Source organism: Ictalurus furcatus, chromosome 28 (assembly GCF_023375685.1).
Source record: "Ictalurus furcatus strain D&B chromosome 28, Billie_1.0, whole genome shotgun sequence".
Taxonomy (NCBI): Eukaryota; Metazoa; Chordata; class Actinopteri; order Siluriformes; family Ictaluridae; genus Ictalurus; species Ictalurus furcatus.
In genome coordinates, this window is record NC_071282.1 from 9,526,111 (window position 1) to 9,549,987 (window position 23,877).

General features: G+C 39.2%; 1 protein-coding gene across 1 annotated transcript in view; it reads right to left on the reverse strand.

Annotated features, from left to right (window-relative positions):
- gpr107 (G protein-coupled receptor 107) overlaps positions 1–23,759 on the reverse strand; it is a 36,252-nt gene extending 12,493 nt beyond the window's left edge. Inside the window, exons 1-15 of the mRNA XM_053617769.1 lie at positions 23,349–23,759; positions 22,811–22,933; positions 20,129–20,179; positions 19,944–20,032; positions 17,787–17,896; positions 16,654–16,685; positions 16,470–16,526; positions 14,716–14,841; positions 11,799–11,932; positions 11,597–11,672; positions 10,965–11,038; positions 10,767–10,884; positions 8,461–8,591; positions 7,979–8,022; positions 2,450–2,499 (exon numbers count right to left, since the gene is read on the reverse strand). Of these exons, the coding sequence (XP_053473744.1) occupies positions 2,450–2,499; positions 7,979–8,022; positions 8,461–8,591; positions 10,767–10,884; positions 10,965–11,038; positions 11,597–11,672; positions 11,799–11,932; positions 14,716–14,841; positions 16,470–16,526; positions 16,654–16,685; positions 17,787–17,896; positions 19,944–20,032; positions 20,129–20,179; positions 22,811–22,933; positions 23,349–23,543 (1,410 nt within the window). The 5' untranslated portion in view covers positions 23,544–23,759. The remainder of the gene's footprint in view (positions 1–2,449; positions 2,500–7,978; positions 8,023–8,460; positions 8,592–10,766; positions 10,885–10,964; positions 11,039–11,596; positions 11,673–11,798; positions 11,933–14,715; positions 14,842–16,469; positions 16,527–16,653; positions 16,686–17,786; positions 17,897–19,943; positions 20,033–20,128; positions 20,180–22,810; positions 22,934–23,348) is intronic.
- Between the last annotated feature and the right edge of the window lie 118 nt (positions 23,760–23,877).

The window sequence follows — 23,877 nt, forward strand, 5'->3', positions numbered from 1 at the left end:
CATTCATGGAAATGATATATAATTTTCAGCCATAACGTTAAAGCCCAATACTGTGTTGGTCCCCCTCATGCCGCCAAAATAGCTCTGACCCGTCAAGGCATGGACTCCACAAGACCTCTGAAGGTGTGCTGTGGAATCTGGGACCAAGACGTAAGCAGCAGATCATTTAAGTCCTGCATGTTGTGAGGTGGGGCCACCATGGATTGGACTTGTTTGTCCAGCACATCCCACAGACGCTCGATCGGATTGAGATCTCGGGAATTTGGAGGCCAAGTCAACACCATGAACTCTGTCATGTTCCTCAAACCATTCCTGAACAATTTTTGCAGCGTGGCAGGGAGCAGTATCCTGCTGAATGAGGCCACTGACGTTAGGGAATACTATTGCCATGAAGGGGTGTACTCGGTCTGCAACAAAGTTTAGGTAGGTAGGACGTGTCAAAGGTAACATCCATATGAATGCCAGGACCCAATGTTTCCCCGCAGAACATTGTCCAGAGCATCACACTGCCTCCGCTGGCTTCCCATAGTGCATCCTGGTGCCATCTCTTCCCCAGATAAGCGACGCACATGCAACTGGCCGTCCACATGATGTAAAAGAATGTGATTCACCATACCAGGCCACCTTCTTCCATTGCTCCATGGTGCAGTTCTGATGCTCACGTGCCCATTGTAGGCACTTTCAGCAGGGGACAGGCGGTGGTCAGCATGGGCATTCTGACCTGTTTGCAGCTCGCAGCCCCATACACAGCAAGCTGCCATGCACTGTGTTCTGAAACCTTTCTATCATAGCCAGCATTAACTTTTTCAGCAATATGTGCTACAGTAGCTCTTCTGTGGGATCAGACCAGATGGGCAAGTTTTCACTCTCCACCTGCATCAATGAGCTGATTGGTGTAAATATATACACTGTAGATCGATAGATAGATTCTTTAAATGAGCATTTTTGTTTAACTGAGAGTCAGTACGTTTACATGAACAACAATATTTTGATATTTAACTCTAATGAACAAAACTAGCATGTAAACAGCAATTTTTTATTACCTTAATCCGATTAAAGTCATACTTGAAGTAAACACAAATTGAATTGAGACATGTGGAGTATTCCTGTTTTAGTCGCATTATCGACGTGTGTTACAGACATGTACACACCTTAATCACACTATTAACGTCGTGTGAGAGTTTTCACCACATTTTGCGACAGGACACACACACACGGCAGTGCTCAACCGTTTTACAGCAAACAAGAGAGTATGGCTGCGTCCGAAACTGCGTACTTACCTACTATATAGTAGGAGATATACATGTATTTCAGCTACTATGTAGCAGGTAAGTATGCGGTTTTGGATGCAGCCCACGACTTCAAGCAGTCGTTTATTTGCACGTTTAGCATGACAAAAAATTAACTGCACTTGAAGCTTTTGTAAAATTAAAAATGAAACACCCAAAACTGTATACGGTTCCATAACGAAGACACGTTGATGCGTGGAATTCTGGAGGGAACGTCGGATGGCGTGGTGTGGGGACGTAACGACGCAGGCCATTAATCTACATTCTATAACATGTAAAACACGAGCAGGAAAAAAGTATTCAAAAAGCAACTCATGTAAACACCTTAATCAGAATATTGTCTTATTCAGAATAAGGTCAATAATTAGATTACTGCTGTCCATGTAAGTGTCAGTCAGTGTTTGACTGAATGCGTGATGTGTGAAGCTAAATTGGACCGAAGAGATCATTTGAGCGCGCAAATGGACTAACAGGTGAGACAGTGATCCAAAACTGGGCAGTGGTGGCTCAGTAGTTGATTAACACTTCCTAATACTCACCTGTGCCTAACCCGTGTTATCAGTGGATAATCTTACCCAGATACTGTAGATTTATACCCAAGAACTGCTGCTGTAATCATAAAGACTGTCTTGTGCTTATCCAAGGACTTATTCTGAACAGCCTTTCAATATATAATACAGCAGTCTCCTTCTCCACTATGCAGTGTTTTATAGTTGAACAGCATGGCTACTGTTGCAAAATGCACTGTAATATTTAAAGGTAATGCTATGCAATATATTTTAAAGTAAGGCAATATTAAAAATGCATTGTTTCTTGCAGCTGCAGTTCAAAAATAGTCTGCGGGGGAAATAAAACATTAACTGCATGTTTAGTGGAATTTTTTTTTTGTAGTTGTTTGAAGTACAACCTTATCCCTTAACTTGTCAACTAATTCTGCCTTACTTGCAAGCCATATTAAAACAACACTTTGATGCTCTGCCTAAAGATACAACCAAAACCGTCTTCTATTTCAAAGCAATGCGACACAGAACATGAAAGTGTGATCCCCTCTGGACACCAGAGTTTTCAGCAGGTGTGAAATGAGAAAAGGCGAGAGAGGCAGAAGGGGAAAAAAAAGAAGAAGGAGAGAGTATTAGACAGTGAATAATGTCAGTACTTACCATCACATAGTAGTGCCGGAAAAGCTTCAGCTGAGCCAGATTGATGGCAGCTTTTAAAATAACAACACACAACAAAAGGAACGCTATTATCAATTGATTTGGGCACAGAAAGAAGCAAAACCTCAGTGATTTTAATCACATAATTTAAAGCATGTAATAGTTGTAATACGTTCAGTAATTAAGCATACAAAAGGGGAATCAGCATGTTATTTAAAACGGAACAATATACTGCAGCTGAGACAGAAACACAGTGTGACCTCTTTCTTTTATTTTTATACAAGGTTTTTTTCTGCAATCCAGTGAAGTGGGACAGACACAGGGGGGCTTTGGGAATAACCTGTTCTGATCCTAGTGTTTACACACACGCACAACTATTCCCATCTCATATTTCTATGATGGGAATTACTATTTTTTTCAGTCAGATAGCTGGATTAGTACAGTGGCGATGTATTAAAACCGGGGCGGCCAGGGGATGGGGGGGTTGGGCTTGAGCAGGGGGCACCACCACTCGGGTCAACATTGGTGGATGAACAGACATTGATCGTTCCATTTAGGTGGGCTTTTTTTATTTTATTATGAAGCCACTTTTACCAACCGACTGTTATTCACTTACTGCAAAAGGTTTTAAAATGGATATTCACTACACTGCTTGTCTTTTCATTTGTATCACCATCAATCACATCCCAAGACTTCTGGCCACTTTGTGTTGTTGCCAACGTGCAAAAACGACTTATGGTCAAGCACTAAACTTTAGACAGGTTCAGCCACCAATAATATTGCAAACGATAAGCTGAATAGAAAAGGGAATGGTCACTTTTGTGTGGTTGTGTGTGTGTGTAGAATATTTTTTCCAGGAAAAATGCACAATGTTAGCAGGTATGGCAAATAAAAACGTGAGGTTTGAACATCAAATCAATCGAATACCGCTGCCCTAAACAAAAACATGTCAAGGGTAATTTCTCTCAAACTGCCAAACACTGACTCTTCACATTCAAAGCAACGGGGAATTAAAATGTGTTGATGTTGATTACTTTGAACACACAGTAAGCTGCTGATACCCATTATACTACTCACAACCATCCTCTTGATTTTTTTCTTGCCTTTTTTGTCTTGACTGCTATTAACGTGGAACACAGTTTGGGCTTTTTATACTTTAATGTTTGCATACATCGATTGTTTGGAATATCCACATCTTATGTAAAATTTGAGAAAAATAAAAATTAACAGAATATTTTGAAAAAGAAGTGGTCACGACCATAATTTCTATCTCCAGATATAATTTAAAAAAAAAAAAAAAGAGGGGAAAAAAAAAAGCAGTACATGCCATCTGGTAGTGTTAGAACAGATAACAAGAAGGACAGGCTGGGCCACAGGGGGCCGAATATTACAACTAAGAGGATCCAAAAACCTCTCTGAGGATATAAAAGACAATCGAGTCAGTTGTAAAAAAGGAGGGCAAACAAGTTATTAAAGTGCAACTCCAGGGAAAAATGGAACAAAAACATGATCTTAAACAGTATTCTCTTGATCATTTCTGACTTAAAACAAAAGTAATGTTCTGACACGAACACATTTTGCTAAAAAAAAAAAAAAGCCTTTAGATACAAGAGATGCACCAAGCTGCAATGACATTTACGGCCTGTCTGACATCTGCAATCTCCCCTGGGGTGAGAGCAAAATGTGTTCTCCCAGACAAATGGCTGCCAAAAGGTAGGGTCTGAGGAGGGAAAAGCCAGCTCGGAGGCACCAAAACAAAAAGCAACTCCTGAAGAAACGCATGTATGCACAACATTGCACTGTAACTTGACTGGGAGTTTTGAGTTTTAGGAGAAGTCAAATCTCATTTGCTGTCGCGTTCCATCGGGCAAATACATCTATTCAAGTCCGACTGAGGAAAGGAAGCCTGAACGTTGGGATTCAGTTATAAAACTCCTTGTGATGCCTCTGTACATCTCAGTGCTCTAGTGTCAAAATAACTGCAGTAGAGCTGCTAAATAAGCAACAGCTTCAATCAGGAATCAGTGAGGTGCCAGCGAGGACTGTGTCATTACCTGCACTGTGTACTACTGCTTTTACTTGCGCTATAACTTTACACACGGACTCGATCTTAAACTGTGCATACGACAGTGTTGGCATGGAGTTTTTCCATTGTCTTGTACGTTGCAACAACACATGACCGAGCTATAACCATTCTATTTATTTCATAGCTAAAAGTATTTCAGAACGCTAAAGATGGGTTTTACTTTTCACATAAAAGCTGAAACATACCTAATATTCAGTGTCAAACCATTCTACAACTGTGACTGTATAATGGCCAAAACTAAGCAGTGGCTCACTGAAAAGGTCAAAGAAAAATGGCAGCCCATTAAGAGCGATAAAATCTAATAGCACCTCAAACAGGACCCTGTAATAAACAGCAAGCAGCTGGAGATGTGCTAAAATGGGCGACGGGTGACCCCCTTTGGAAGTGACCGAGCACAGACGAGCATTCTGTATCTGCTGTAAATGAGCTAAGGGCTTACAATAAGCTAAGCATGCTGACAAAGTCGTGAATAACTTATTCAAATTGGCTTGCACCATAAACGACAACATGATGCCTAATATAGTCGGGATAGCAATTCTGTTAAGGTCTACACACAGTATGAGGACGGTAAAATATTGGCTTGACTGGATGTGACAAACAGTATTAGCTCCAGGTTTATTTCCCATGAGCAGCCTGAACATACAGTAGATACTGGTGTAGTGTGTTAATGGAGTTTAAATAGACATTGTACACACTGTGAATACTACTTTTTAAACATTTACTTTAAAACTAAAAGACTAAATGAACCTGACCTCCAGGCTGAAGCACGCTTTCTACAGCTTTCATTTTTAATGCTATGTGGTGGAACAGACACAGTGTTGGGCAGCAGTGTCACTACAACTACCAAACGCCATCAGTTTAACTATATTTCCCTGAAGAGAACTGGTCGAGATCTGTCTCTGACACTGACTGAGGAAAACGGAGTACCTGCACTGGTAATTCCCATTTTCTAGAAGGACATGAATGCAGTGTGCAGTGTGTGTAAGTTTGTGTCAAAAATATTTAATTTGTTTAATGTTAATCGCTCACTCAGGATTGTCCTGAAAACCATCCACACACTCACACACACACACACACACACACACACAATATAATTTGTTATCATTTGTAATAAGCTGAAGAGAGGACATGTATGCCAGCATGGAGTGGAGTGTCAGTGTAGCTCAACTAGCCATGTAGTTTGTACAAAAGACCATTTCCTGCTGTAAAAACCAAATATTATGAATCAGTTATACATGACAGCCAACTGTGACCGTCACACATTACAGTTAGATTTAAAACAGGACTAGAAACAGACTTGACCTAGATAGGTCACTTCTAGATATTGTGTGGATGTGTGTTTTTGTTTTGTTAGAGTGACGGAGTATAAATGTAGGTTTTCACTTATTCAACTGAAAGATTAAATTCGATCATTTCAAATATTGAAAGTTGATTACAGTAATGGCTGGAATAGGAAAATCATTCAAATCAACTGATTTGTTTCTTTAATATATTAATTTGAATTGAATTCAAATTAAAATCATAATTAGTCAGCCCTGAGGATCTATCGTTATCAGAAGCTCAGTCCAAAGCATTCAAAGACTTTCTCCAGATCACTGGCATGATGACTCATATTGTTACAATGGAAATCAGTCAAGCCACCAACACATCCCAAATGGGTAGAACGTGTCATGTCAGACCTGAAACGTGAAAAGTTTAAGTATTCCATCTGAGGCATAACTAAGACATTTTTCAAGGTCTGGCAGCCATTTCGCTCTTATTTTGTACAAAATATTTGTATCTGAACAGGAAAGTCTTCAGGACAGAGGAGTTTATGCTTTTTCTGTAAAATGACAAGCTGTGTGTTTTGTTTTGTATTTTTTTTTGAGAGAGAGAGAGAGATAAAGCAAAAAGTAGATGCTGGTGAGGGAGCGACTGTTTATCTGTGCTATAACACAAGTGATAGCGGGAATTAACTTGTCTCGTGGACATTCCGCGACATTAAATCGGGGTATAAACTGCTAAAATGCGCGACGTAAAGAAATAAAACATTATAATCATTTGCAAATCATTCCGTTGTAAGTGGAATAACACACCAGACCATACTGAGATATACTCCAGGGTGGTCCATTGTGTGTTATTTCTTATGCATGTATGAAGAGTTGCTTCTGGCTTTGAGCACATAACAATTCCATGTAAATTGAGCAACAGGAAAAGAATTCCTCTTTGGTAAGAAAACATTTGTATTACTTTTGTACTATTGTCATTACCATTTCCATATTGTATTGACTGCATACATTTAAATATTATATTATATATATATATATATATATATATATATATATATATATATATATATATATATATATATATATATATACACATACACACACACACACACACACACACACACACACACACACACACATATATATATATATAAAATAATGTAACATTTTTATTTTTATTGTGCAACAGCATCTTGTAAGGAAGCTGCAAGTGTAATTTCATTGTACGAGTGCAATGAGAGTTGTACATATACAATGACAAAGATTCGATTCAAGTCAATTATCAGACATGAAGTGCTACTGAATAATAGCTACTGAAGAGACTTGCTCTTATTACAGTGATTAGAAGGGACAGTTCCATGTCTAATTCATTAAAATATTGAATGACCTTGAAATAAGCATAGATTAGAGCACAAACGATACATCAGATTTCAACCCATCCTCCAGTGCCACTTTCAGACATGTCCGTTCAAATAGTACATTTTTCAAACGTATTTCCATGCCTGTCGAGTACCCGAATCCCACACTTCCTCCTTTTTATTATTCCTACTGATGCTACAGAAAGTAAGGATGATGGTTTAAAGCAGCAGTGTAATCTTAAGAGCCCTCTGTTGGCTGAGAACAGAACTGCATTTGCAGGTAAGTCCCTGAAACGTCTTCCTACACGGTTTATGAAAAGCACATATATTACAAAGCTTTGGTCTGGTGTAGGGAGGAGCTCATTTCCAGGAGGGAAAGATATTTCAGCAGTATTGCTGGACATGGCTCTTCAGGTTTCCTCTCTCCTCCCCCAAATCACTGGCTATGCTAAACTGCTCCTACACAGTGTCACGCGATGGACTCCCTTCCCATCCAGAATGTATATTCCCACCTAGATCCCAGTGTTTATAAAACAGGCTCAGGGTCTACAATGACCATGATAAGGATTAAGCACTTACTGAAGATGAAAGAAAGATCTAGAAACTTTACATGTTTGTCAAAACGTACGTTCATGTGCTTTCTGAACAAATGGGTGCTTGGTACCAATAGGCAATCACAAAACTGATCAATAGCAACATAATGGTAAAGTTTGCATACCCACATTTTATGATCAGATTTTCCTGTAAGCAAGGCCCTATGTGTTAGAAATCAGTGAAGCATTACTTCAACAAAAATGCAGTGACTGAATTTCAAGTCTACCTTTTCCATCAGTTGCTGATGCCTCTTGTAAATGCCTGATAGACCTGCCAGGGGAAAAAACACACACACACACACATACACACATACACACACATACACACACATACACACACATACACACACATACACACACATACACACACATACATACACATACATACACATACATACACACACATACACACACATACACACACATACATACACATACATACACACACACACATACACACACATACACACACATACACACACATACACACAGCAGTCAAACCCAGAGCATTCCACAGAAACATGAATATTTCTAATTTGCTTGAATTAACATGAATCATTAATATTTCAGCAGTGTTTGCATTAATATTCAAATATAACCAGCAGGCCTTAAAGAGATCCACGTTAGATCTAGGTGACGTTTCAAAGCTCTGGGAAACATGTGGCAGCTTGTGAGCACACTGAAGCGGGAGAGGAACAGGAACTCGTACCAGACAACGGGGAAGAGGATAGCTCCACAGCACAGCAGGTCCACCAGGAACAGGATCTCCATCCATAATCCATACTCGCTGGAGCCTTCCTCTGTCGACTCGATGATGATGTACGCCACGTTTGCCAGGACCTGGAACCAAGTTTCACCTTGGATCACTACAGGTTTTACAGGCTTCATCTTGTATCTGAACATCTCGTACGGTTCCAAATCGCTGTTCCTCATATCATGTGCTTGAACAATGCTAGTATAAATAACAACATTTTAAGCAAGGCATGTGTGTATGCCTTTACTATCGCACCACTGAACAAACACTACGATGACACTGATTCACAGATTCAAAAGAAGAATTATTTACAGGCTACAGTGCATAAAAATGGTTTCATTCCTTCTTGTTAGAACAGTGTGAAAAAACACCCACCAAGATGTAGCCATAACAACAATAGTCTAACAATAGCCTCTGCATGTAATTCAGGTAATGACTAATCAAAAAGCACACAAAGCCTCCATTTGTTAAATGCAAATCAGCAGCCCTAAAGAACAAAAACATGACAGGGTGTGCTGTTTTATGGAAATAATCAATGATAGGGTAGCATGAAGATTATATTCTTATAGCAGCATGTTCCAAAGGGGTTTATTTATTTACTATAGAAACAATAACGTATTCGAACAAGTTCATTACTACAAACCTGTGATTTGCCTTGAAGCCGGTATTACTGTCAGAGCTGCTGATTAGACTCGAGAGTTCAACATCGCTGTGGTATAAATACTAATAAGCAGCCCTAGAAAGAGTTAGAGAACACCTACCAAATGCTGTGGAGTTCTTCACCTCCACCTCATCCATTATTTTCTAATGTGTACTGCTGCATGTCTAGCTGTTATGGCATGCATTTGTTTTATCTTACGGTATCTTATGGTGCATGTTTGTTGCATCAAAACATTGTTAACAATTAGACATCATCAAATAGCATGATAGTATTCAGACCCTTGGTTAAAGCACTCCAACTCGAACACTGGTGCACTCTGTTTGTTTTGATCACTTTGAGATGTCTTAAGAGCTTGACTGGAGTCCACTTGTGGCAAATTCAAGTGACTGGATAAGATTTAGTAAAAGAACACACCTGTGTGTATAAGGTCCACAAATCACAGCACATGTCAGACCAAAAACCAAGCCACGAAGTCCAAAAGAAGTCTCCGTAGACCCTTTTGTGACCAAACTGCATTGAGACACAGTTCTGGGCAAAAAGGTATAAATCATTTCTAAAGCTTTGTATGTTCCAAGGAGCATAGTAGACACCATTATTGTGAAATGGTAGAAGATTGGAAGCACCAGGACTACTCTGTCTGCCCAAACACAGTAACCAAGTTAGAATGGCCTTGATTAGGCTGGTGACCAAGAACCCAATGGCCACTCTAAGAGAGCCTCAGAAATCCTCCGTAGAGATTTGAGAAACTGCCACAAAGAATTACTCTCTCAGAAATACTCCATCAATCAAGCCTTTACGGTTGAGTGGTTAGACGGAAGCCACTCCGGAGTAAAAGGCATATGCAAGCACTTGAAGGACTCAGAGCACGAGGAAAAAGTCTCTCTAGTCTGGTGAGACACAAGTTAACTAAAATTTAAATTGAACTCTGGATGCTTCTGGCAAAACCAGGTACTGTGAATCAACTTGCTAATACCATCCCCACAGTGAAGAATGTTTGTGGCAGCATCATGTTATGCTTCTCAGTGGCATAGATGGGGAGACTGGTCTGAATTGAAAGGATGGATGCAGCCAATTACAGACTGGTCCTTGTAGTAAACCTGCACACAACCTCAGACTGGGTTGACGGTTCATCTTTCATCATAACAATGATCCAAAGCATACAGTGCTGGAGTTGCTCTGAATGTCCTTGAGAGTCCAAAGCCCGGAGTTAAAACATAGAACATCTGTGGAGAGACCTGAGCTTGACCTCAAGAGAATCTGCTAGAAAGAAAGGGAGAAAATGCCCAAATCTTGGTATGCAAAGCTTGTCAAGACTTACCCAAAAAGATTCAAAGCTGTACTTGCTGCCAATGGTGCTTCTACAAAAGTAGTATCTGAACAATTATCTAAATGAGACCTTTCAGATTTTGATTTTTAAATAATAATAATAAAAATTCTTAATTTATTATTATGGATTACTTTGTGGAGATTAATGGTACAAAAACTTTTTAAAGTAAACATTTTAAATGAAATCTCAAACACAAAGTGAGCAAAAGCAGAAGGGGTCTGAATACTTTCCAAACCAACTACAAAAAAAGCCTTACAAAATTTGAAGGTGTACCTGTAGAGGGATGACGATCATGAAGATCTTTTTGTCCTTGTCTGAGAGGATGTGTTTGACAAAGGCCCAGCCAGTCCCTATCAAAGCTATAGTGATGAACAGCAGCGCCCCCTTCAGCCTGCAGAGAAAACAGTTCTTTACAACCATGGAAAAACACACACTGCTATATGGTCAGATCTACAGTTCTGAATCACTCACAGGTGTGTGATGTAGTAAACCACAGCCCAGCCTTCAATAGGAAAGCCTTGGTTGGAGATGTAGTAGTAATCAATCTGCAGAGCAAAGAGCGTTCCATTAAAAACGTGAAAACGGATCTGAATTAATACTTACAAAGTACAAGTTCTATTTCACTGCTGCTATTTTCCACACAAGGTGATCTCAGCTACCATGGCTCAAGCAGGCTTTATAGCACTTCGTACTCTTAGTAAGCTTTAGAAGTGAGTGAAAAATGTTATCTTAATACGTCTTAAATAGTCCTAACAAGTGATCCACTGATCATTCGGTTTCAAAAAATGTTAAATACATTGGCTATATTAAAAAAAAAAATAGAGAAACATTAAAACAACTTTAAAAGAAATAAATTAAAAGATAAATGATTATCTTTAGTATATTATAAAAGATTGTGTGAGTGTGTTCACTGTATTTTGTATTTCTGAAATGGTCAAACAACACTGAGGGAATTTCAGAAAGACCCAGTGTGTTATTCCACAAATACTGGATTGATACCAGAACATGCAAAAAAAAAAAAAAAAAGCAAATTTACAGTTCCAGATCTTCCAGGTTTAACCGTCATAGAAATCATAAATGAATAATCATAAGCATATGCTCACAGCATGGAAAATGAGCGAGAGGGACTTGGTGAATGGAAGAGCTGCCATGAGCCAGTGGATTTTGTACACGTCGGCTCTGTAAAGAAAAGAAAGGAAGACGGAGAGAAACACAAAGCAAGAAACAGTGTATTACATTATGTCAGTGTTGTAATGGTTTGCGCTACTGCTTGTTTTAGTGTGACAGTAAGTCTGGTTGCTGTACCTGCGCGTGCGGAGAACATGGACCCACAGTGTCCCGATGAGAAGGAAGAACACAGACATGCAGATGTAGAGTTTGGGGAGAGGAATCTCTCCAGCAGACAGGAAGCTGTCTGGATTCTTCTCCTCTATATTGATCTGAAATCAGACCAATTCAACAGCTTTGAGCGCTAGAGCATCAGTCAGTTCACATTACAGTTACTTATAGTTCACTTTCAGAAGCGAAACTTATAAGAACACTTTCCCACTTGCACTTTGGTTTGATACAATTAGTCGAGTGTGAAGCTGCTTTCAAACTGTGCTGTGGTTCAGAGAAACAATTCCTGGTTCAAGCAGCGGTCTGGGGTTCACTTCAGGTCAGTACCAAATAGAACTTCCTGTTTCAAGTTTCACTGTGGTGGGGAAAGTAATGTTGGGCTCTGCAGAAGAAATGGAAATCCTTCGTGATATATGGAGCATTCACATGCAAGTGACTGTAACTCAAAAATGCTGAATTTCTGCTGCATTTAAATGAAGCAGCTTGAAGCCTTCACCAATTACTTATCAGTCTCAGGTCAAATTAAAGAAATATTAATTCAATTAAATGAATAATAATGAGATGTACCCTTTATTATGCTTTTATCCAAACAGAAGAAGTGGCCCATAAAATGGCTATATACAGTTACAAATGAATGACGGGACCTATGGTGCGTTCAAGCCATGTCGGAAAGATCGTACTTATAAGTCCAACACACAGTGGGATTTTCTTTGAGCTCCAAGTTGGGGGGCGCGTCGGTACGAAAACATGGTGGAATCAGCAGATGCACCGTAAACTGATGGTAAGTTTGTTTCAGTTTTGAAATTGAAAAGTTTACTCATCTCAGAAGCTGATTTCAGTTATTGTGTTTGGTATACGCAGCAAATTATTGTCAGGCTTTTTCTAATTTACGATAAAACAAGCTGACTGCCTGTACAAAATATGATGACATTATACAATTACGATTATAATACGTAATGAGAAAGTTTACAGTGGCTTCATAAACTGATTAAAAACACACTGATGGGCATTGTTTTTCCACATTTTCTAGAAGTAGAGTTAACAAGTTTCTGTATCTTTTGTGGTTAATTAAGAGAAAGTACACCACCATCTTGGGCCAACCAAAGTGACTTGAACGCACACGACATCGTAATTACGACTTCCCAACTCGTAAATATGAACTTCCCAGAAGGACTTGAACGTACAGGCGAATCAGGGGTGTCGAACTCATTTCAGGGAGCAGACTAACATTACACCTAGTCCAAAGTCAAGTGGGTCAAACAATGAAAAAAACTGTTTCATAGGACCTGAACACATCAACAACTTCACAAGACATTTTTCATTTAGTGGGCCAGAACAGAACCTTTACTGGTCCAGTCCCGGCCCACTGGCCATATATTTGACAGTCACGGACTAAACAAACCTGCATTGATGATGTACAAACTAGGGATGGGTGATATCTTATCGTTATATAACGGTAGAAGTTCTCCCCACAATAAGAATTAGTCTTCCCGCAATAATAACAATAAAGAGTAGTTGATGACGTATTTCTACGTGACGGTCTGCGACCCATTCGCAGCTCACGTGCAGAGTGAAAACAAGTACGGCAGAAGGCGGGTGTGAAGCTGAGGAGGAGTTTAACGCTAAACAAGTAGCTACCTCTACAGTCTGGAACTGGTTTAGTTACAGAAAATCAGTTTTACTTTTAGATCAATGTTTGTGTTTCTGAGGCTCTCAAGATCACACTATCACTAGCCAAAAACAGTGGTGCATGATACTATATTTACATCGTCACTGATATCATTATCGCAATAAATACCAGAAAATATTGTGATATAGTTTTAAGTCCATATCGCCCATCCCTAGTACAAACTCAAGGACTTGGGCCAAACGTGAAAACGTCCTAAAACTTCACAATATGTTACTGTGTACAAAGCAATATCATGGGTTTTGGTACATCATGAAATCAGCTTACAACATTGTACTTTCATAGAAGACATTAGCAATTGTCACATTATTCTGTTTTGGAAATATTTGTATAGTTATTGAAACTGATTTGTTAAGATGATGACTGTTAGCCTTACAGCATAAGGACGTTCTGCACTTGGGAACATTAGCTATACTGTATGATTTCCTTATTAAAAGCTGCAGGATTCCTGAGGAAAAAGAGATGTTTGGCTTGAAAGAGAGATCACGATTCTCATGTTATTCTTTTGAACAATACGCACTGTATATTTATTAAATTCTTACATTACTGGAGCAGACTGTGGTTGCTCTATTTTGCTAGCAGATGTTTGTGAATGATGTCTCGTCTGTATTTTGAATGACTGATTTAATCACACTTAGTAACATCAGGGGCCAAGAGCGCAGTGTGTCCTCTCAAAGTTAAAAGGAAACCAGGGATATTAATGTCTGATTAAATAAGTATCTCATGCCAAAGTTTCTGTCCTTCTGCTGAGAAAAGCAAAACAAGACGCAGAAAACTGGTCTTGATAAATGCGCTCTGTGCGCAGCCATGATTCATTACTCCATCCGTTGCTTGTTTTAGTAATCAAACATTTTCTCTCTTTCTTCTTCTGTAGATTTGCTATGTTTCGGGTGCGTAGGTGAGATCATATGCTATGTCTGTTGGTCAGAACATAAGGGAGATATACCGGTGCTCTGTTTTTATGCTATAGGTGTGTGAAGTGTGAACGCTGCAGAATCGACGCTCTTCCTAAATGGAACTGCATTGGGAACAGAGACGGCGATTTTAATACGATTTTCGTGTAGTCACAGGTACAGAGATAGTCTGAAGACTGACTGACATTACAGTTATAATAGTGGGGATTCTGGGATTCAACTAATTTTTTAAAAATAAGAACCCTAAATGAAATAAATAAATAAATAAAAATGTTTGGCTCACGTCAATGCTGAAAGTAAGTGTGTTCGGTAAAGACACATCCTGGTTGGCAGCAATGGAGGAGAAGCAGTTGTGGAAGTAGAAGTTGTACAGGCCTTGCTGCTCCTCTGTCGTTACATTGAAGTAAAACTGAAAAAGCAGAAGCAAATCAATAAAGTCCAGGTGTGAAAACAAATCGATTGTCCTTACCAGAGGGCCTAGCTTTCTGCTGAGTCAGGTGTTTTTAGTATTACCCTTTTTTTCCCTTTATGTGTGTGTGTCACACTGCAGAATTTCATCCTCGACAAGGTGCATTTATCAGTCCTAGAGAAGGTGCATTTATCAGGCATTTGACATGTTAGAGAAGGCTATAAAGCGAGATTTCTGACACAGCATTTCTAGACCATTTAATTTAGTTTTGCACTGAACCTACGAGACTAACACACCCAAAGAAGTACTGGGAATGCTTTAGGCCCGTCACGATAACTACGTATGTTAGAGGACATATTGTCCCAGAAATAATTGAGCCAAACAATATTATTGTCACGTTAAGACCATTTTATGCCGCTGATATAATGGTAATATAAATAGCCTAATAATGCAAGTACACCCTTTCAAAGAGCAGCAAACTTTTAATTCTTAAGACTATCCAGACGTCAGAATGGGAATGTCAAAAAATGAAATTTCACATCATATTTATTCATTTTAGTCAGTTTTACTCAGACTAAAATGGCAATGAATATTAGTCAGTGGCATTTTACGTGAAAAGGAAGTGCAAAAAATGCAAACCCAAATATTCACACATTTTATATATTAACTTAAACATATAATAACAAAAAAAAAAACACGTGAAAACGGCTCATCATGAAAACCTGATCTCCTGAAATAATAACATCACAATAAGTACGCTACTGCAATACAATACTGCGAATTCTTTATGGTTTAGTTATTCATTATCAGTGTTTCAGTGCGCTGTTATAGAAAGAGCGTATTCACGACGTATTCAACGCCTTACTGAAGTTCAAGTTCATTTGTGCATTTGCGCCATTTACTGCAGAAACGAGTTGTAATATGTTTATGTTGTGTAAATGTCTGATTAATCTCATACGTGTACAGGAGGTGTTCAGGTGAGTTATTTAACCCGCTAATAAAGCGCTTCAGTTTACCGCTGTTCATTCACTGTTCAGATTCAGATCACGCGGTTTAAGCGGCTCAATCCCTGACATTAATGACGGTGACTGGATTATTTGAAACACTAAAACTAATTTTTCTAGATTTTTTTTCTTCATAGAACATTGTTAGTGGACTGTTAACATCTTGCGTGTCATTTTTCAACTAGTATGTCTGAATTAAAATCGGTGCTAGCGCATGCTACACATTTCAATTTCGAACGCACAGATTTTGCATTTTTAAATTTTTATCTTAAATTCAACAAATAGTCGAAGTTCGCATTTGACAGCCCTAGAGGACAGAAGCAATGCGAATGGCTAAAATATTGGTGACATTTTAAACAAATACGCGTGTAAACACAATGGGCAATATTTGAGGTTGATAATGTAATTATCGTGACAGGCCTAGCTCACTTGAAATTGTTGCCCACATTTTCATATACTTGCTACAAATCTCATTGCTAAGGTGCATAATCTCAATGTAAAATAAATTCTTTTTGTAAAACAGGCCATAACTTGTTGCCACAGATGCCATTTGGGCTCGGAGGGAGTATTGTGTAGATCTGAGATCTCACTGAACCCAACACTAATGCAGCTTTAAGCACTCACCTGAAAGGAGTACTTATTGCCTTTGCTCTGCAGGGGATATGAGACATCAGCCTTATTCTGCAAGAAACAACACAAAAACAATCAATCAATCAATCAATCAATATTCCATGTCAAAAGCAGGTGAAGCACGTGAATCACATGACCCCCCAGAAGAATGAAAAGGACTGCGAGTGAATACTCCTACCTCAGTCACGTCCCGCTTGGATTTAGAGTCAGCTGGAAATGACACAGAAAACACAAAGCGGTTTAAGATGAGAACTAAAAACAATGGCCCAACGACAATAACCCAGTGCTCTGGACTTTCTCCTCTACAAATAAGCCCCAAGTTCTCACAGCTCACATCAGCTTGACTGCTTCTTTATCAGCATGTGATTGTTGCTTAAAAGATTCTATGTTGTTCAGACCTCAAGAAACCTCAAGAAAAGGAAATCTGATTAAACTTTCTTGCAAATGTTCCTGATCAGCACATGGAAACCTTTTGCATAACAACTACAACATGTATGGAATAATAATGTAAATGCAGCTTTTCTGGCCATTAGACTGAAGTGCCAGTGAAAGCAAACTCTAACTTCTGTTGTCGTCATTTTTCTAAATCGGTTTTTTAATATTATTAATGTTTGGTTTTCATCTCAAATTTGACTCGATTTAGAGCTATTTATGCATGCTGCATCTGAGTGCTTATCAGAACACCATACACACTGGATAATGAATTAGTAAATATCATGTCCTCTGATCTGCATGATAGATGATGCAAATAGAAATGTCTGTACTGCAGAAGAAAAAAGAAAAAAAAGAACTGAAACTCATGAGCTATATATTTATATTTCTCCATGTTTCACTAAATGATCAAAACCCCAAAGTATTTCAGGGAAAAAAAAAAAAATCTCTTTTTAAATAAATAAATAAATAAATAAAAAAAATCACAGCAGCAAATCCTTCAATTTTAATGACTGGAACAGAAAGTTTGTGTCATCATATCTTATAAACTTGTGTATCATCCAGAATTCCCACTTTATACAACGTCACATAACTCCTCGGACATTGTACTGTATACGTTTTAATATATTTCGGAGTAATATTTTGTATCTTTAGAGAAGTCGTCGCACTACAAACGAGAACTAGAGCTTATATGAAATGTTGCACGGAAAACAGAAATGCTAAATAATTTCTGCCAGCTTAATTTAAATAAAGTCTTCATTTGCATGAATAATGTTTTAGTATAATTTCGCTTCAGCTAAGGAAAGCATTTTGCCGTTTTCATTGTGTAAACTATAATCCTGACTGTCACTGGATGAACTGAACAAGTTGCAGCTGTACCAGCAGACTGAGCTTTCTCTTTCGACTTCCGTTCTTCCACTACAGTCTCCGGCACCACAGAAACGATGTGAGGAAACATTCCCGCCTCTGCAGAAGTCTTCATCCTCACACTGCATTGTGTAAAAAAAATAATAAAAAAAAGTAAAGAAGTACAATCAGTAACAATAAGCAAAAGATATACATAGAAATATTCCTAAAGCTGAAAGGAGCATCCCATTCCAGATTCAGTCCCCCTTTACGGTCATAATAGGGACTTTAAGCGACAGCTGCGAATGGACCGGTGACGGCATTCTGACGTTGTACTGCACGTGCGCAACGTTAACTGCTACTTCCCGACGTTCTACTGTAACTGTCTACTACGGGAGAATAGCCGGTTTGCTATTATATTTTATGGTATATGACAATGTAATTGCATCAGTATATGATTGTACCATTTGTCTTTTATTTAATCTGTGTTGATATGTTTTAAACTTAAGCTAATTTTAATTTCCTGACACGCATTTCATTTAGGCATTCGTCTTCCTCCATGTAATCAGGATTAAAAGATGAGTACTGTATTGCTCTAGGTTTTTACACTTATTGGCATCACACAAGAGTAAAAACTCTTCTTATGACAATAGTTTATTAATTAATGCCAAAAGCAATCAATCATTTTTGAGTTTTTTTTAAAAAATGACTTAATTTTTTTTTTTGTATTTCAATAAATGACTGAATGCTGCATTGCGGCGTCTTGGTTACGGTCACTTAATGATTTTTACGCTCTCGGCTACGGCGTACCGGAAGTAAGCTAATACACCGCCGTCCCGTTCGCAGCTGCTGCTTGAAGTCCCTAATAACCTCCGCTCTTCTGGGGAGGATTTCCACTAGATTTTGGCACGTGGCTGTGGGGATGCGTGTTCATTCAGCCACAACAGCAATAATGAGGTCAGACACTGATGTTGGGTGAGGAGGCCTGGGGGTGCAATCACTTTCCAGTTCATCCCCAAAGGTGTTCAATAGGGTTGAGGACTCTCAGGACTCTGTGTGCAGGTTCTTCTACTCCAACCTTGTTAAACATGCCTTTATAAAAGTCATTCATGCAGGAACAGGCGTGGGCCTCTTAGTTCCAGTGAAGGGAAACTTAATTCTACAAAAAAAAAAAAAAAAAAAAAAAAAAAAAAAAAAACACATCCTATATAAATTGTGTGCTTCCAACTTGTGCTGCAGGAGCTTGGGGAAAAACCCCATATGCGTATGATTGGTCAGGTGACCACATACTTTTGGCCATGCAGTGTATATTACCATTCAAATCAATTCTTACATACAATTTCATCTTTAAACTTTACGTCACATGACCTACCCGACACCGACACTTGCTCAGAGTGCAAAGAAACAAAAGTGATTGAGATGGAGCTGCTAGACCCGAAATGTCCTTTACTCCAGCTTTATTGACAGCAGTGTGTCAGAAACCATATACGCAGATCTGTCTAAGAAACAGAACAAATTTGGTTGGAGTAAAGTGTAAATAAGACGCTAAACTGAAGGCTATACACATCCCTGAAAAACTAAAGCAGCAAACCTATTATGGTTTTGAAATGTGCCTAACATTGCTGTAAAGCTCTCATACAATAGATTTATATGCATCCAAACTCAAAAAAACACTTTAACGTGCTCATAATTTAAACTGCAGCATTACCTTCTTTTTCGCCCTAGTGTCACAAACGACTCGTTAAATGATTCGTTCTAAAGAATTCAGTCTAAACTCCTCCTTTCAGAGAGCATACTCTGCTCTGATTGGTCAAATGTCCCAGTCTGTTGTGATCGGTCTACCGCTGTCAGTGAGCAGCCTATGAAGACCAGATCTGGGGCTTTTTGTTACAAACCTACGAAGGTTAGTACAGGAAGTAAGTCTGGAATTACTAATGACTCGTTTCAGCTGTTAAGAATCGGTTCCTTCTTTTGGCAGTCAATAACGCTGTTTGTCGTGTGCTTTGATTTTTGAAACTTTGCAGACTTTTTACATTCACAAACAGATATATAACACTACATGAAAGGTAATATTTGAAAAAAAAACACAATAGGTGCACTTTAACTACAGGTCGTAAAAAGATCACACGTTAAATCCAACCATACTCTGCTGCACTTTATAACGATGATTTAGGATTTTAGACAACTTACAGGTTGCTTCTGAAGTCCAGCAATAGGAGAACCACTGCAAAATCACTGCTGGGCAGCTTTTTCAGCACGCAGTAGTCTAAGCCATCGTCCTGCATACAACACGATTAAACATCAGCCATCAGGAAGGAAGGTATACTCTGATCATCAGAGTTACATCACAGGTGAGCGAGAAGGCTCTTCCTTACCAGGTAAGTAGAGAAGCCGTTACTGCTTGTGCGATCCAAACTGAAACCGATCTGTGACGAAAGGTGCGAAAACAGACAGACTGCATAAATGCCTCTGACAACACTTAAACAACACAGTCGTGATAAACACTGTGGTCCAGTGAACCTTCCACAATGACGACTGCTTGTGATATTAGATGGGAGATCCAATTAGGATTTATTACTTCATGATAGGGATGCACCAAAATGAAAATTCTTGGCCGAAGCCGAATATAATGAAAAACTTGGCCGAAGGCAGAAAGCTGAGTACCGAACATTTGCATTTCCATTTATTTTGCCATTTTTTTCACCATTGCATAAATTAAATAGTCAGAATGTGCTTTTTACTATTTTGTCTTGCTTTTCAAAGAAAAAAATAAATTACAAAAACTATAATTTCAAAATATTTATTTAACACTGAACATTTTTTTTTCATTCCAGAAGGCATAGGCTACCAACAAGGCACAATAAAACTTTAAATAAATAAATGAGTAAAATAAAAATATTTTTATGTGGTAAACTTTGAGCCCCCGTTGAATAGCCTATGTTAGGCCTATAACTGACTGCTGAAAGAATGGAACACTCTGTAGCCTACAACAAAAAAGTGCATGAAAAAGTGCATTGGCAAGAGTGCAAAAAATGGTTATATTCGGTTCTATACGGCTGATTATATTGGGGATATATACCGCTCGCGTCCCTGTACACCTCGCGGAGTATTATAGTAGATACGTTGTTGATGTTATGTTCCTTGATAGATTTAGTTAGTTTAAACTATAGATTAGTTCATTTAGTCTCCGCTGGTTTTTCCACTCCCAGTCCATAGCACTAGTTCATGTTTCTTGTTTTGTGTTTTGACTCTGTTTTCTGTGACTGCGACTGATTCCTGCTTTGCCCCGTTTATGCCTGTTTGCCGATCGCCCGATCCTTTGCCTGTCTTGACTGCGTTTTTTGGATTACAATTTGGATTGGTCTGCCTGCCCTTAAATAAATAAGTCTTTACCTGCACCTGCTTCCGTACTCTACTCCCTTACGTCTCGCGACATAACAGAATACTCCGGAACAGAAACAAAACAAACGCACGTGTCCACAGTAAACAACATATGAAGAGCATGCGCTCACTGAGCACTCGTGCACATAGCTCGTGCATGCGCGCGCCCCCTCATCTCTCCGAGCGCGCTGCCGGAAGTGGAGGTCGTGACATTCGCGCGTTTCACTCTGGTTGCTAGGCTATTTGGTCGCGTCATTAAACACATCATTGTTCGGTCAAACACCGAAAGTGCTTTTTTTTTGCTATTTTCGGCCGAATAATTTCGGTTGCCGAACATTCGGTGCATCCCTACTTCATGAGGTCTCAGAAACGGCACATTAAGAACGATGCGGGACAAACTATTACACACACACGCACACACACAGGCACGCACGTACACACTTAAAGCAATTAGAATATTAAATGAAGGGTAAGCAACTCCTTCTGAGAATTTTTATATTGTGTATGTGTATAATTGTGTTTTTTATTTTTATTTTATGAGAAGCCAAAGAAGAGCCAAAGAGCTTTCCTGCAGTGTTTCCTCCGAACGCTTACAGCTCTGTCGTCTGCTTGTTTCATCAGCGGCAAGGCTGGGTGAAAAATATCAGCCCAAACGGAGATCAAATCTAGTGTCACTCTGTGTAATCACATGACTCGACTCTCACTGATAGATTATGTGAAGGTACAGTCTGGGCTAGAAGGAAATCAGCTCCAGCCTGATTTCAGCCTGAAAAATCATATGCAAGTCGTTCAGGTTGAAGTTTTTCTTTCCAGGTAAAAATGCACAGTAGTGCTCGACTGACACGGGCTTTCAGTGGCTGAGCAGCATTAAGTGAATGAAGATGGTGGCATGTCAGTTTGTGTAAAACCAGTACCCATTCAACTCATTAAATCAGATTCAATTCGGTTTTTACGTGGACGAAATATTTTCTTATGAAAACTGCAAACATTTCTAGTTTTTTTTCCTACAAAGCGGAATAAAAAAGTCTTTTAGCAAAACTATGCAGCGTGACTAGGGCAGCCTTTGCAACACAGAATATGATGTGGATGTTTTTTCAGTAACGAGATCAAGCATTCATAAAAGCAATGCAGCTGAAGATTCGCTTTTCAGGTAGTACGCATTCTGCCCGTCACGACTGAAAAACAACAGCAGCCATCCATTTTCTGTATCGCTTATCCTACACAGGGTCACGGGGAGCCTGGAGAACTCCCAGAGAACTCAGGGCACAAGGCGGAGGACACCATGGATGGGGTGCCAACCCATTGTAGGGCACAATCACACACACTACAGACAACTTGGTAATGCCAGTCAGCCTACAACACACGTCTTTGGACAGGGGGAGGAAACTGGAGTACCCAGAGGAAATCCCGAAGCTCAGGGAGAACGTGTAAACTCCGTGCACACAGGGTGGAGGTGGGAATCAAACCGTATATTATATTGTATTTCACTAGGGCATGGGATCTTCTCTAGAACAAGCTGAATTTATCAAAGTGATCATATCTGAGAGTTTATAGTTATTAATCAATCACTGATCAGAGCTTAAGGCGCAAACACAGAGATTCAGGGTGTTTGGATGTGATGTGATGCACAAACATGTGAAAACAGCGGTGTAAGTGGGAACCAGTCAGGAGCTTACTGTGGAGCTGTCAATGTTGTTGGTTGGAGCTCCACTCACACTCAGGCTGTTCATCTTCACGCTCATGTAGCCGTTCTTATAAAAGCCGAACGTGTTGAGGTGAACCCTCTGACGGACATCATCCTGAGAAAAGAGAAAGTGTTTCACTAACAACACCAGCAGTCACCTACTGTATATAAATCACCACCATCATCATCATTACCATCATCATCATCATCATTACCATCATCATCATCACCATCACCACCATCACCACCACAATCATCACCACAATCATTACCACAATCATTACCACAATCATCACCACAATCATCACCACCACCACTTACTGACCAAACAAGAAGACATTAACCAACACTGAGGAGCTAAACAGTGGATTTATCCACACTGTCCAGAGCACATACCCTCAGCATCACAGTATATTCACACATTAATCCACATTTAATCCCCACATTCAGTATGTAAGTGCAGCGCAGTGAGCTTCAGCACCATCCCGCTACACCTGACTGGAATCACTCAGTGCATCACAGGAACATACCTTAAGCACCAGGTGATGGAGCCGAGATCGACTTGGGGTAAAAAGTAACGTAAGAATCAAGCTAGCGCATATAAACACATAACCTTTGTCGGTCGCCATTTTTAAAATGAAAACCCAGCTGTCGACAGTGTATAATCGCTTCCGGGTCAAGGAGCGCTGCATCCTGTGTGTGTATTTTTTCCTTCCCACCCGCATTCCCACAAAAGCCGCCTCCTGTGTCGGATTGGCCAGTAGTTCATATTCATAACATAATTATTCTGTGTTTTCATAAAGAAATATAGCAAGGAAATATACTAGCATTTCTTAAATTAAAGCAAGGGTGTTCAAAACTTAAAACTGGATTTAAAGTTGATGAGACATTTCTTTTCTAATCCTACATCCTACAAAAAAAAACAAACACAAACAAACAAACAAAAAAAACAACTATTCCTTTGCCAGTGCAAGATCATTATATAACTATATAATGATATTCAATAGGTCTAGTTTTTAAAGCATCTTATCTTCAGTATTATTCACTGCACGATTTTGC